Source organism: Cetorhinus maximus, chromosome 14 (genome assembly GCF_964194155.1).
Source record: "Cetorhinus maximus chromosome 14, sCetMax3.hap1.1, whole genome shotgun sequence".
In the NCBI taxonomy this organism is placed as follows: domain Eukaryota; kingdom Metazoa; phylum Chordata; class Chondrichthyes; order Lamniformes; family Cetorhinidae; genus Cetorhinus; species Cetorhinus maximus.
Window position 1 is genome coordinate 10,638,254 of NC_135892.1, and position 14,609 is coordinate 10,652,862.

The 14,609-nt window shown below is 41.9% G+C and overlaps 1 protein-coding gene across 2 annotated transcripts in view; it reads left to right on the top strand.

The window, feature by feature from the left end:
* Nucleotides 1-13,828, top strand: part of LOC144690070 (uncharacterized) — a 137,077-nt gene extending 123,249 nt beyond the window's left edge. Inside the window, exons 11-12 of one of the 2 annotated variants that reach the window (XM_078557578.1) lie at nucleotides 4,229-4,319; nucleotides 11,102-13,828. In XM_078557578.1, the coding sequence (XP_078413704.1) occupies nucleotides 4,229-4,319; nucleotides 11,102-11,171 (161 nt within the window). In that variant the 3' untranslated portion in view covers nucleotides 11,172-13,828. Of the gene's footprint in view, nucleotides 1-4,228; nucleotides 6,025-11,101 lie in introns of those variants that run through there. The other variant, XM_078557577.1, reaches the window with a different exon arrangement.
* Nucleotides 13,829-14,609: the final 781 nt, after the last annotated feature.

Here is a 14,609-nt window from a genome sequence, read left to right on the forward strand (position 1 = left end):
GTATCTTTGTTTCATTGACTATTTAAAGCGAAACTTGTCTTTTTATCTGAAGTATCATTTGCCTATTAATTCACGTTTAAGTTGCATTGGCTCCGATTCATGTTAAAGCCAATGTAGAGTACGTCAAACAGTAGAAAAGAAGCTGCCTTTGCTGCCATGGTAAAGGTCAGCTAGAGTGTGGCAGAGGCTGCACATAGCTGTTGCCTTTCAAATTTTGCAAAATCTATCTCTTGTGATAGATAGCCATTCAAAGTGGATTGAGGGGTTTCCAATTAATTGAACAACAACCAGCAAAACTCTAGATATTTTGCGTAGTTTGTTTGCTGCCAATGGGTTCACAGAGCCATTCATTCTCATGAAATTTGAAAACTGTTAATTAAAACCGAGGTCCATTTCAGACAATTTCCTCTGGGAATTTTTTTAAATCCATGTGCAGCCTCTGCCACACTCCAGCTGGCCATTTCCATGGTTGCAAAGGTACCAATGATGGCTTCTTTTCCACTGCTTGACTGTGTCTCCTGTCCTTATCTAACCCTGGCCACCAGAGATAGCTACTCCCCAGGCTCATTCGTCAAGCTCATTCCTAAGTGTTGATCATGTAGATCACATCATTCAAAATGGAATTAGGCTGTTATTTGAAGAGGATGAATGTGTAAGGTTATGGGGAGAAGGTGGGAGAATAGCACTTAAGTGAATTGCTCATTCGGAGAGCTGGTGCAGCCATGATGGGCTGAATGGCCTCCTGCATTGCACTGTAACAATTCGGTGATAGCAACTGCGATGTGTAGCTTTCTGGAATTACAAACCTGGTTCCCCACATAACATAACCTTTATCAACTGGCAATCTTACGCATAAACAATGGCCTGATTTCTAAATCCAGTGTCTGTGTTGGCAACCCATTTGTGTTTATAGAGGTACACTCTTGCCAATACAGGGTCCCTGTGAGTTGTCCTACCAATGTCATTTCATCTACTTTTGAAAAGAAAAAGTCATCTTCCATGTTGGGCTCCATCTCTGATGGGGATGGCAACCTAGACATCACATTGGCATTGCAATGATCTTCCATTTGCCTATACTTAATGTCGCACTGAAACACAGACAAAATCAAAGCCCATCTCTGTATTCAGGGCTGCAGCTAAAGTGGGCACTAGAGACATTGGATTCAAAATAGCCATCAATGGCTCATGATCAGTTTCGATTGAGGAACTAAGACCATACAAGTACTTATGAAATCTTCTTACTCCAAAAATCAAAGACAATGCCTCTATTCTATCTGAGCATAATTCTGCTCACTGGCACTGAGGATGCATGAGTAATGCAGTCAGTCTCTTCTCACTATTATCCAACAAATGAGAGATCACAGCACCTACTCTGTATGGAGAGGCATCACATGCTTAATCTTTTTAGACACATCATAATGTACAAGCATTGTACAATCTACCAATTGACTTATACACATCTGGAATGCCTTATCACACACCCTTCCCCAATTCCATGGAATACCCTTCCTCATGAGTTCATCCAATGGATGCAATAAGGTTGCCAAATTTGGTATGAATTTACTGTAGTAATTCGCCAGGCCCAAAAACGATCTGAGCGCAGAGATATTCTCAGGATGTGGGCGCATTTTTTATCGTAGGACATAAAACCTCCTTGTCCGCCCTGTGGCCTAAATACTCTATAGAGTTTTGAAACATTTCACATTTGTGGGCCTTCATCCAAATCCAGGCTTTTCCATATGTTGGAGTCCCCTTACTCAGCCCTGTCATCATGAGTCTGCCAGCTTAGAACTTGAAATAAGTATGTCATCCGAATTTATACCACTCCCGGAATTCCTTGCAGAATTTGGTTCATTGCCTCTTGGAAAATTCTGGGGGCTGAAGAAACACACAATGGCAGCTGGATTATTACTTTATATTTCACAATCAGCTGAAATCGACCAATTTGTGCATTAATAGTCAAACATAACTTAGACTCATCGTCCAACTCAAGTTGCAGATAGGCAACTTTTCAGAACTAACTTTGAAAAACCTGGCCTCCTGCCAACATTGTGAACAGATCCTCCACATTTGGTAAAGTACTGGGTGGATTACATTCTGGTACCTGATTTACCTTATAATCCCCACATATTCTTACACTACCATCTGACTTTGGTACACCAGTACGGGAGTAGTCCAATTAGTTTGTTATACTTTAAGAGATAGTGTTCTCAGTCTCAAGTCTTTTCAGCTCTTGCTCTACTTTCTCTTTCAGAGCATTGGGTACCAGACAAGACCTGCCATAAACTGGTCTTGTGTTCCTCTGAACCCGGACGTTGGCCTTCTATCCTTGAATCTGTTTACCAGTTTCACTAAACACCTGAGGGTACTTTGTGACCATGTCATCTTGCGTTGTGAATTCCGCTTCTATGCAAAAACACTCAATCCAGTTTAACTTAAGCGCTGTTAATCAGCTTCTTGCTAACGAGGCTGCTTTCTCACCCATCACCACAATGGTGGGCAGTTTTACACATTGCTCCTTGTATGTGACTAGAACTGACTCATTTCCCATGGTGGGGCTTTTCTTTCCTCCATAATTTCATAATTCTATGTGTGATTTCTTCAGTTGATGCTGTCTCAACTTTTGATGGTATAACGATCCGGGAATCACACTGAGTGATGCACCCGTGTCGGCCTCCATGTTTAATGGAGCTCCAGCCAGCACTACTTGGACTTCGATGCCCTGCGTATTTCCACTAGACATCATTGTGCTTTGGAACGTATGGATCTCAATTGACCTCTCATCGACCTGGTGCTGTTCAACAACCACATGCAATGACTGCTGATTCCTCCGGCCAGCGTTTTCTCCGTTTACATTCTCTCAACATGCCTTGGCAAGCTGACCGTCCCCCTTGCAACTGTAGCACTCTGCCTGCGCAAATGGACAATTCTGTGCCAGAATTGGTCTAAGCACCAGTAATAGGATTTTGTCGCTTGGGCCTTCTGCTTACTCAGCTGCAGTTTAGTTACTGGCGCCCTGACTTTTCTTGAGTAACATCCCACCATGGCCGTGGACAATGCTGTTTGACAAGCTATGTCGGAAGTTAACTTTGGCAATGTCAGCAACTTACTGCAAATGCATCCGCTTCTCAAACCACACACAAATCTGCACCGCGATGCTCTCTCTTGAAATTCTCCAAAATTACAATGAATGGACAGCTTTTTCAAAGCCATGATAAACTCTCCAATGTCCTCACTGGACAACTGATTTCTGGTTCTGAACTGATAGCTTTCTGCAATCTCCAATGACCTGAGGCTGTAGTGCTGCTCCAGCTCAAGGTGCAAAATGTCTGACAGCGGTGTGTCCTTTGGCTTTAACGGGGTGTGCAAATTCTTAAGCATTTCATACACTTCTGCACCTGCTCCTGTCAAAAAGATCGCCCTTTTCCTCTCCTCTACTGCCTGATTAATAGCTGGATTGTTAGGAACATTGAGGATATTATTAACAGTGAAATACATCTCAAGCCACTCCGCATCCTGTTGTAGGGTTGCCGAGTTGTGCTATTAGTGATAGAGTTGATCAGCAGATACTTCTTAGGTGGAAACTTTAAGTTTATTTACAATATGCTCAGCAGCGGCTACACGTGTGCTTTCAACTCTAACTCTACACTGATTGCTGAGATAGCTCATGATACTCTCCTTTTGGTTACTACAGATCATGTGACCTTCCCTAACAAGTATTATTCTTAAAGGTACATTGCACACTAAATAAGACCATAATTTCTACACATCCACACCTCAATACCCTTGGTCATAACCATAATCTCCCAGTCACCCTGTTCATGCAGCCATCTTTGAAGGTTAGTCCACCCATATGGACAAACAGCCTTTCCAACAAGACTGGACTTTTAAAACCAGTCTCAGCAAAAAAAAAAAGCTCACAGTTCCTCTGCTAATTTGCTGGAAACTTTCCAACCAAATTTGTTCAGCTGGAGAATCCAGAATCCAAAACCCTACCTTCATTGTCAGACTGTGATATTTTTGCAGGACAGGAAATAAATGTCACATGGAAAGTTGGGTACCAACTGAAATTAGTTTAATCTGGTTTTGACTATGTATAAATACATACACAAGTGGCCACAAGTGTGTGATATCGTGCTATTACACTATGTAGGGCAGCACAATGTCCAGTTTGCTAACCCTGATTACTTTCAGGAAACAGCACTCGATTTTTTTTCTCTTTTTAAAGGACTTGAAATCGTGCAGCACAAGGGAGAGACTGAAAACTGCAGGGTACCTCCCAAAATCTTCAGACATCGATGGGCCTCCAGGAGCCAATTGTGGGCATTTCTAACGATCCTGCCCCAGGAGCTATACACGGTTACTGTCATCCCAGGAACTCCCTGCTTGACCCAGATGTGGGCTCCATGCAGGCTGCAACCAGTGGTGACTGTGTTGCTTTGCGAGTTTCTACAGAAAACCCTCTTGGCCATCATCTGCAGGGAGGGCCTCCTCTCCCTGGAAGCAGAGATTGTTACTGTGTAAAACATCCTACACACCAATGCAAGACCAGCTCAAAGTTGTCACAATGTATTCATACCTCAGAACTCGGCACTCCCTGAACATCTCCAGTCAAAGTATTCAGGTGTTAGTCTGACTTTCCCCACTGCTGCAGATATAGGCTACCCATCTTAATTATTGAACCGAGCCATCCCAGGAACAGTGACCAGGATAACGGCCTCTCAGCTAGACAAGGAGCCATGGATTTGAAACTTGTCCCTTCCCAAGCTCTCTGTGTCTGGGGATTGGCCGGTTGACCTGCCAGTCACAAAACAGTTACCACCTTCTTAGTTGTTTTCTTCCTTGGCAAAAACCCCCCACTGGACTCGTGAGAATGAACCCATTTCAGTACGGTTCACCCAACTCCCTCCCTGGATTCTGTTAACATCCTAGTCTCAAACTGATCTTGTCTGCAAGAACATCTGTCTTAAGGAGATGCTTTAACTGCAGCTCATTTACATTCCAAGAAAGCGTGTGGGTTGAGGATTCAATTGTCTCTGAACCAAACTTAACTTAATATGAATATCTCAGCACAAATTTCACAAGACCCTTCTTAAGGCTAAATAGACAAAAACCTGATTGCAAAGCATTTACAGCACAGAAACAGGCCATTCGCCCCAACCGGTCCATGTTTATGCTCCACATGAGCCTCCTCCCACTCTTCTTTGAACACGAATGGTATATTCCTTTCTCCATCCTATGCTTATCCGGCTTCCCCTTAATCGCAAAAAGGGAAATTCCTTTTCTTTTTTTTTTCCATTGTAAAAGAGATCTTTCTATGCTTTGCATTTTGACCCTGATACAAATCCTAAATTTGCAGTAATATGTCTCCCAGAGGTTTGAAGCAGCCTTATTGCTGTAATAATCACTTTACAACTTAAAATATGTGTAAAATTGTTTTTTAAAAAAAAATTGTCACCAATGTGAGAGATGGCAGGGAATAGAACGTTGTTTTCTGTTGCGGCTCAAACCAGAACATCTCACACCCGCAGGTCAGCTAAAGCACGGTTAGGTAAACCTGTCTCTGCCCTATGGCGACAATGCTACAATCCCAATCCCAGGGGGGCTGCCTTCAGTACGTCTCTGTGAACATTCCCTCTACCCCTGCTATACTCTGAGCGTGATTGCCAATTCACTCTGAACTGCGAGCAGGTTTCTGCTGTGACTTCATGCCCTCAAGAGTATCTGATGGGATGTAGGATCCGGCAGCCGGTCTAGGCTTAAACTCGTTAAAAAAAAGAGGCTCCAGAAACAGAGCCAGTTAGTTATTCTATGTCTGCAGAGATTCTCCTGATCATCTGTCATGACTTCAGAGAGAGAGCCATGGACAGCCTGGAGAAATGGGCACGCCCGTGGAAAAGAAATCTACAATATTTCATGGTGAAATAGCATTAGAAATTTGAGAATTAGCTCTATGTATTTACAGCAGGGTGCCCTGGGTTATTTTCCATACAGCCGAGTATTGAATAAAAACTAGCTACTTGTGCACATCAAAAGGTGGATTACAAACTAATGAAAAATGTATAAAAGCAAAGAACTGCGGATGCTGGAAATCCAAAACAAAAACAAAAGTACCTGGAAAAACTCAGCAGGTCTGGGGGCATCGGTGGAGAAGAGCACAGTTGACGTTTCGAGTCCTCATGACCCTTCAACAGACTCGAAACGTCAACTGTGCTCTTCTCCACCGATGCTGCCAGACCTGTTGAGTTTTTCCAGGTATTTTTGTTTTTGTAATGAAAAATGTACAATGTTTTCCTTCGCTCAAATACAATTGCACATGTTCTTCCTCCACTCTGACTCAACACCCCAAGGCAAGTAACTCACCAAAGCCTGTCCACCATTTACAAGTCAGGAGTGTGATGGAATATTCTCCACTTGCCTGGATGTGTGCAGCTCCAACAACACTTAAGAAGCACAACACCATCCAGGACAAAGCAGCCCATTTGATTGGCATCCCATCCATCACCTTAAACATACACTCCCTCCACCACCGATGCACAGTGGCAGCAGTGTTTACCATCTACAAGACGCACTGCAGAAACTCACCAAGGCTCCTTTGACAACATCTTCCAAACCTGTGACCTCCACCACCTAGAAGGACAAGGGCAGCAGGCGCAAGGGAACATCACCACCTACAAGTTCCCCTCCAAGCCACACACCTGACTTGGAACTGTATTGGCCATTCCTTCACTGACACTGGGTCAAAAATCTGGAGCTCCCTAACAGCACTGTGGGTGTACCTACACCACATGGATTGCAGTGGTTCAAGAAGACAGCTCACCACCACCACATTTTCAAGGGAAATTGGGGATAGGCAGCAAATGCTGGACCTCCCAGTGATGCCCTCATTCCAGGTAGGAATAAAAGAACTAAGCAGCCGTATCTCCGTAATAAAGAAATAAAGAAAGCCTTGCATTTACATCGAACCTTTCATGACCTCAGGATGTCCCAAATAGCTTAACAACTTTATTGAAGTGTGGTCACTGTTGTAACGGAATGTGCACAGCAAGCTCCCACAAGCAGCAGTGAAATAAATGACCAGGTAATCAGTTTCAGCGATGGCGATTCAGGGAAATCTCAGAGGGATTTCTACACACCCTGAGCTGCAGGGGAAGGTTCAATGGAACTAGTATGATTTCTAGCATGCTAACATGAAGTGAAACCCAACAGCAATTTATATTTACATAGCACCTTTAACATAATAAAACATCCCCAAGTGCTTCACAGGAAAGAAGAATTTGACATTGAGGCACATAAGGAGATATTTGGGCAAATGGCTAAAAAGAGGTAGGTTTGAATGAGTGTCTAAAAGAAGGAAAGAGAGGTGGGGATGTGGAGAGGTTTAGGGAGGGAATTCCACAGCTTAGGGCCTTGGCAACTAAAGACACGGCCGTCAATGATGGAGCGACTGAAATTGGGAATGCTCAAGAGGCCAGAATTCGAAGAGTACAGAAAGCTCGGAGGGATGTCAGGTTGGAGCAGATTCCAAAGATAAGGAGGGGTGAGGCCATGAAGGGATTTGAAAACAAGGGTGAGGATTTTAAGATTCATGCATTGCTTAACTGGGTCAGTAAGCATTGGGGTAATGGGCGATCAGAATTTGGTGCGAGTTAGGGCATGGGCAGCAGAGTTTTGGACAAACTTAAGTTTACAGAGTGTAGAATATGGGAGGCTGACCATGAGTGGATTGGAATAGCCAAGTCCAGAGGTAACAAAGACATGAATGAGGATTTCAGCAGCGGATGAGCTGAGACAGGGTGGAATTGGGCAATGTTATGGAGGTGGAAATAGATGGTCTTTGTGATGTTCAAATATGGAGGTGGAAATAGATGGTCTTTGTGATGTTCAAATATGTGGTCAGGAGCTCACCTCAGGATCAAGTATGACACCAAGGGTGTTCAACAGTCTCGTTCAGCCTAAAGTAGTTACTGGGGAGGGGGTTGGAGTTGGTAACAGAAACCAAAGACATTGGCTTTGTTTGGTTGTCATAATATTCAGTTGGAGGAAATTTTTGCTCATCCAGCACTGGCAAGTGTACACGTGAAGGCAACAACAAAAATAACTTGCATTTATATAGCACTTTTAATATAGTAAAATATCCCAAGGTGCCTCACAGGGGTGCCATCAAACAGAAATGGTGGGGGGGGGGGATGGTATGTGGGCAGATAGCCAAAAAGCTCACTTAAGGGATTGGTTTTAAGGAGCACCTGAAAGATGGAGTGAGATGGAGAACACCCACTAATTACAGAATTTTTTCATCACGGAAGGGTTAATCCCCATTGAGGAATGGGCTTGCAGCTACTGTGAGGGAAAAAAATTAATAAAATGTCTCATGTCTTGGCATTTTTTTCAGTCCTACTTGGACTGCTGACTCTTCCATCACCCCAGAGCTGCTGTGTCTCTGTAGCACGATCTGTTGTTTCCAGTGTGGCCATCTGCACCTGTAGAGGCGCGATAGGGTCACCCAGCATGACTGCTAGAGCAACTGTACCTGGGTTTTGGGATGTGATTACCAGGAGGTGGAAATTCCACCCATCACACTTGTGCAGGAGCAGCTGTGGCATTTTTCACACAGCTTTCTTAGCATGAAGCACAGGCACAATGGGCCGAATGGCCTTCTTTTGTCGCTCTATGATTCTATTATAGGAGTTAAGGAACAAATGTAGTCCCTTGAACCTGTTCCACCATTTGATGAGATCATGACTGATCTGTATCCTAACTTCATTTACCCACCTTGACTCCATATTCCTGAACACCCTTCACTTAGCATGTTGCTACTTTCACCAATTTAGTGTATTCTGCCTGACCTGTCTTCATTTTATAATTGCCTTCAGTAATATATTCTGCCTCACTTAGTTTGGTTTGGGATGTGCAACAGCAGCATGTTTGCTGTTGGTAGACAATTACTGAGGACCAGAAATCTGACTGGCTGGCCAGCATGTATGTAATTGGTTATGATGTAATAACAGACCAATTGGAGTGTAGGGTAACTAATGGCAGGCCACATTGACCAAGAGTTGATAAGCTCAGGGAGCGCCCATCAATCTAACTGACTTTCCTCGGTTACAACTGACAAGGCAACCCGGGGGAGGATTTCCTCTCTGAGTCATCTATAACAAAATTGAAAGAATGGGATTATGATTTTATTACACCACACACAAAGGACATCTTTGTATATTACTATTGTTGTTCAGAAACACCTGAGGTCCACTTCTACTGCTACTTTTGCAATAAAGTCTTGTCCGTTGTCTGCATTGTGACCAATTGGCTGCCAGTGAATTATTTTCCTCCTCAATGGGTATAAACCCATTTGTTTTTTCCTCTGTCTGGTTAGCTAGTTTCTGCTTTAATTACTCAACAAAGATATTATGCAAATCTTTCTCCACAGTGTAAATTTTCTCCTTATCATACTCAGGCAAAATAAAATCTACGTAATCACATTGCACCGAAATAAGATTCTGCTCAGCCATCCATGCCAGCTGCCTGCATTTTAAGCTGACAGGCAGCATTCTCCTTGTGTTAGCATGTTAGCCCTCACTAGAAAAAATCTTTGTTTTCAATAGTATTGGAGATTTTCAGGAAGGCAGGACTGTAACCAATTGACATCCAAAGACTTTTTCAGGTTCAACAAAGCTCTTCGGATGTTTATCAGCGAGGAAGAATCTGCAAGTTTGTATATGTTTCTGTATTCGGTCTTGGAATGTGAGTACCACTGACAAGTCAGCATTTATTACCCGTCCCTAATTGCCCTTGAGAAGGTGGTGTAGAGCCACCTCTTGAATGGTCCTTGTGGTATAGGTACACCCGCTGTGTTTTCTTATGTAGCAGTTTGATATAATTAATTGCCTTGCTAGGCCATTTCAGGGGGCAGCCAAGAGTCAACCACATTGCTGTGGATCACATGTAGGCCAGACTGGGTGTAATGGCAGATTTGCTCCCCTCAAGGACATTAGTGAACCAGATGGGTTTTTACAAGAATCCAGTAGTTTCACGATGATTATTAATGAGACTAGCATTTTATTCCAGATTTATTAATTGAATTTAAATATCCCCATCTGCTGTGATGGGATTTGAACTTTTGTCACCAGGGCATTTGTCAGGGCCTCTGAATTCCAATCCAGTACCGGAATGTTACCACAATGCCACTGTCCCCCCAGGTCTGGTGTCGTAAATCGTCAGAAGCTCCAAGTGAATTTTCTGTCCAGCACGGAAAATGACCTGAGAGAATTTAATGATATTTATACGATTACCAACTTCCTAATTTTGGGCCAGATAGACTGCAGCTTTCAGCTGGCTCTTTGGAAAATTTCTAAAATATGAACTCGACACATGGTGGGGTGGGGCGGGGTGGTGGGGACAGTTTTAAAAGCTTGTACTCCTGGTGTGATACCTCACTAAGTGGCAGGAGAGAGTGGACAATCTAGGCACAGGCTCTAGCCCAGCCAATTTGCAGCACTCCTAAGTTCCCTTTAATAATTTTTAAAAGCCTCGTTTTAAAAAGAGACCTATTTTTCCACTATTTCTGTATCTTAAGCTGTCTAGATTTTGAATTCATTTTCATTAACCTCAGAGCAGGGCAAAGCAAACCGAGAGTGAGGGTGCTGGTTGAGGAGGATGAAATTTAATGGGCCAAAGGACATTCTTCACCTCAGTCTATTTTCTAAATTAGTGATCAGAACTCAGGTCAGGATCTCATCTCTCGTTCCAACCTTTGCAATTGGCAATTGGCAAGTAATTCCACAGATATCTGTAAAGAAGAAATGCCTGACCCTAGTCTCTCAAACTCACAAAAAATTCATATTGTTTCATGCCTGCTTTGCTGTGATGGACATGAGATGAAAAAGTTAAATGATATATTCCACCTCCTCAGTGTCGGGGGGAGGCTGAACTTGTAAGGAGTGTAGGGTCAGAGACAGGGCTGCAACATGTTGACCCAGTTTCTAAACTCTGAGTGCAGCAATCCACAAGGTATAAAGTATCGTGGAATTAACCCTTAAGCCTGTTCAAAGCTCCCACTGTATTAACTACAAGACCATTAATGCTACAATTTTGCATTTGCCAGGCAAAGCTACATCCTCAGTAAAGGTACGCACTCCCTTCAACTCAGGAGCAAGGAATCCTCCCCACTCTGAAATAAATGACCAGGGTACTGGCAGCAAGAAACAGGGAGAGACAGAGGCATTTGAACGTGAGATTCAAGAACCATTTGAAGAAGAGCACTCCGAAGACTTGGTAACAGAACTAAGTGACTTGAGAAAGGTAGAAGACTTTCAAATGCCCAATTTCAATGATGACGAAGAGGATGAGGAGACATTAGAAATGGATAGCACCACGCAACTCGCAAAACAAATTGAGGTTATCATTAACTTGAAAACAAAAGTGGACAGCAGTGACTGCAGCAGTGAGAAAGACCTGGAACAAATAAATTTAAATGGAGCTCGTATCTGAACAAAGGGAAGTTAATTTTAGAAACACAGTATTAGTATCAGTGAATAACAAAATCCAAATTGTTTCCTTGCTTAATTTTCTCCACAAGAAACAGTACTTTGATCAATATTTAACTGATGTAAATATGTTTTGAGCTGAAAGCTGTAAACTGAAGCCATGTTGGTGCCAGTGATCACTTTTGACTTTAATGTTGACCCTGGATGACAACTGATGAAAGCTAATCTCAATTTAATTGTGCTGTTGTTCCCATGCAAAAGAGGGAAACACCATGTTAAAATATGTCTTGAGTGCCATGATTTGGTTGGAAAATACCCATGTTAAAGGTAAGATAATTCTGATGGGATTACCTTATTGACTGAAGAGAACTAGCATTTATATAGCACCTTTAATGTGCAAAAAATTCCAAGACGCTTCAAACACAATTTGACACTGAGACATATGAGGAGATATCAGGACAAGTGATCAAAAGCTTGGTCGAAGATGTAGGCTCTGGGACCCTCTTAAAGGAAGGAAGAGTGGTAGAGAGTTGGAGAAGGAGCATAGGGCCCCAGGCACCTGAAGGTGCAGCTACCAATGATGAAGTGATTAAAATTGGGGAGGCGCAAAAGACTAGAGTTGGAGGAGCAAGAGATCTCAAAGGGTTGTACTGGAAGAGATAAAGAGATAGGGAGGGAGCAAGGCTATGGAGGGATTTTAAAACAAAAACGACGCTGTGGTGATGGGTGAACAGGACATGGTACAAGTTAGAACACAACAGAGTTTTGGATGAGCTCAAGTGTACAGAGGATAGAAGATGGCAGGACAGCAGTGGAATAGGCAAGAATATCAATTGCAGGCTGTAAACTGTATGTTTAATTATGGTATCTCTTCATTGTAGATCTGTTATACAATGACAATGAAATACTATTTAGCAACCATTCATTTCAATTGATCATAATTTTAGTTTATTTCAAATTATCAAAATATCACCCCACAATTAAGGAACTCATAATATTAATGCTAAACACATTATGGACATTAGCAGGATCTTTTGGACTTTTTTCTCAGATGAGCGCTATATTGAATAGTCACATCCCCAGATAGAGCATTTCATTCGGCTTAGAGATGTCTTATTTAATTAGACTGTGTCAAATCAATCTCCACTCTTTTGAGCCAAAATGACTGTGACGCTTTTTCTGCTGCTTTGAGGTTATGAACATGCGTTTCATATTTCCACGGTGTACTCGGTGCTTTATCATTTTAGTTTTTCATCTTCATCCATATCAGTTCAGTTAATTTTCTGCAGGCTACGGTTGCTTTTGGTCTATAATGTGATTTGATGGTTTAGCATTCTCTTAACCAGCTGTAAAAGCTTTTTCTGCTATTTTCAGAAAGTCAATCTTCACGGTAGGATTATCAATAGAAAACCAATGTTCTGATGTGCATTACAGTACGTGAGTGATTGTGTTATTTTTGTACATTATCATTGCCCTGTTTATTAAAAATATTACTCTCTGTGCAGATAAACAAGGAAAAAATTGCTACCAGTTGCCTCACATTTTGTATCTTATTTTCAAAGCATATGTCGGGTGAAAGATGCAGATGGTTCACAAGAAAAATCACATTTATTCAGGGCATTTTACCAAGCTAAATTTGCTACTTTTTAAATTTTGCATTAAATCACTAAAAATAATGCTTAGCAATTGTCAAAAACAAAACCATCACCTGAAAAATGGCTGTAACCTCGAGGTAAGCTTAACTTATATGTTGAATATCTGGCCACACAGATCTGATTCTTGCTGTTGGCATTAACAACAATTAATAATTTACTTTTACATAAAACTAATTTCAAATTTTGCAAACTACTCCATTTGATTGCTTCCTAACGATGGGCACCTTCATCTATTCGCCTGTCATGGCTTAGAGCAAATGGCCACCTTTAGGACCTGAAGTAGTATAACACTTTTCCCTCCTGGCTTAATGAGGAAATGCAATGTCTGTTGCGGTACTGAGCTATACAGATCGAAATGCTTCAGGCTCGATCCCATGTCTGTGATGAGACTGCTGATCCAGCAGAAGTGACAGTGCTATAATTGGCAAGGGAGGGGGAAGAACAATCAGGCAAGTTGGAAAATGACCCAGCGGGGGAAGCCTCCACTCTGGGGATGTACAATTTTCCTGTAATACCCTTTATCCCTGGAGTTGGTTCGCATAAACTTAAAGAAAATGTGACGAATGGTTAAACTGAGTATCATGCAGACTGGAACAATATATGTAAATGGTTCTGCACTTATGATCTATGTAATGCGAGCCTTGATGTTGTACATTCTTTCTTCTGGTTTGATTGTAGACTATTAAACTGAGTAAAAATCTACAGCCCAAGTATTATTTTTACCCTTTAACGTTGCTTTTTTGTCAGGATTTATAGATAAAAATAAGGAAGTTGCATTTCTAAATACCATTTGATGTAGAACAACAACAAAGATCCATTCAAACATTACAATCAAGTACAACTAAAAAATATATGACACAGTGGACAGTACCATAGATATTTGCACTACTAGAGCATCCTTTCAAACTTCTGATTCATACTTACAAACAAGCACGGTTTGTTTTTTGTTTTGAAAAATTCACAGACAACTTTCCAAAATTAATACATTCTGCTCGACTTTCCCAAATTTATCCAAAATTAATACCTTCTGCTTTCTTCATTTATGAGATGTGAATGTGGCTGGTAAAACCGGCAATTATTTGCCCATCTCTAATTGTACTGAAAAAGGTGGCGGTGGTGAGCCACCTTGTTGAATACAACTGAGACCATTTCAAAGAGCAGCTAAGAGTCAAACACTTTGCTGTGGGCCTGGTGTCACACATAGGCCAGACCAGGGAAGAATGATAGATTTCCTTCCCTAAAGGACATTAGGGAACTAGATGGGTTTTTATAAGAATCTGGTAGTTTCAAGGTCACCATTGCAGATACTAACTTTTTAATTCCACATTTATTTAATTAGCTGAATTTAAACTCCCCAGTAGCCTTGGTGGGATTTGAACTCATGTCTCTGGTTCATTAGTCCTGGCCTCTGGAATACTAAGTCGTGAATATAATCACTATATTACCGTACAACTATACCATGCAAATGAAT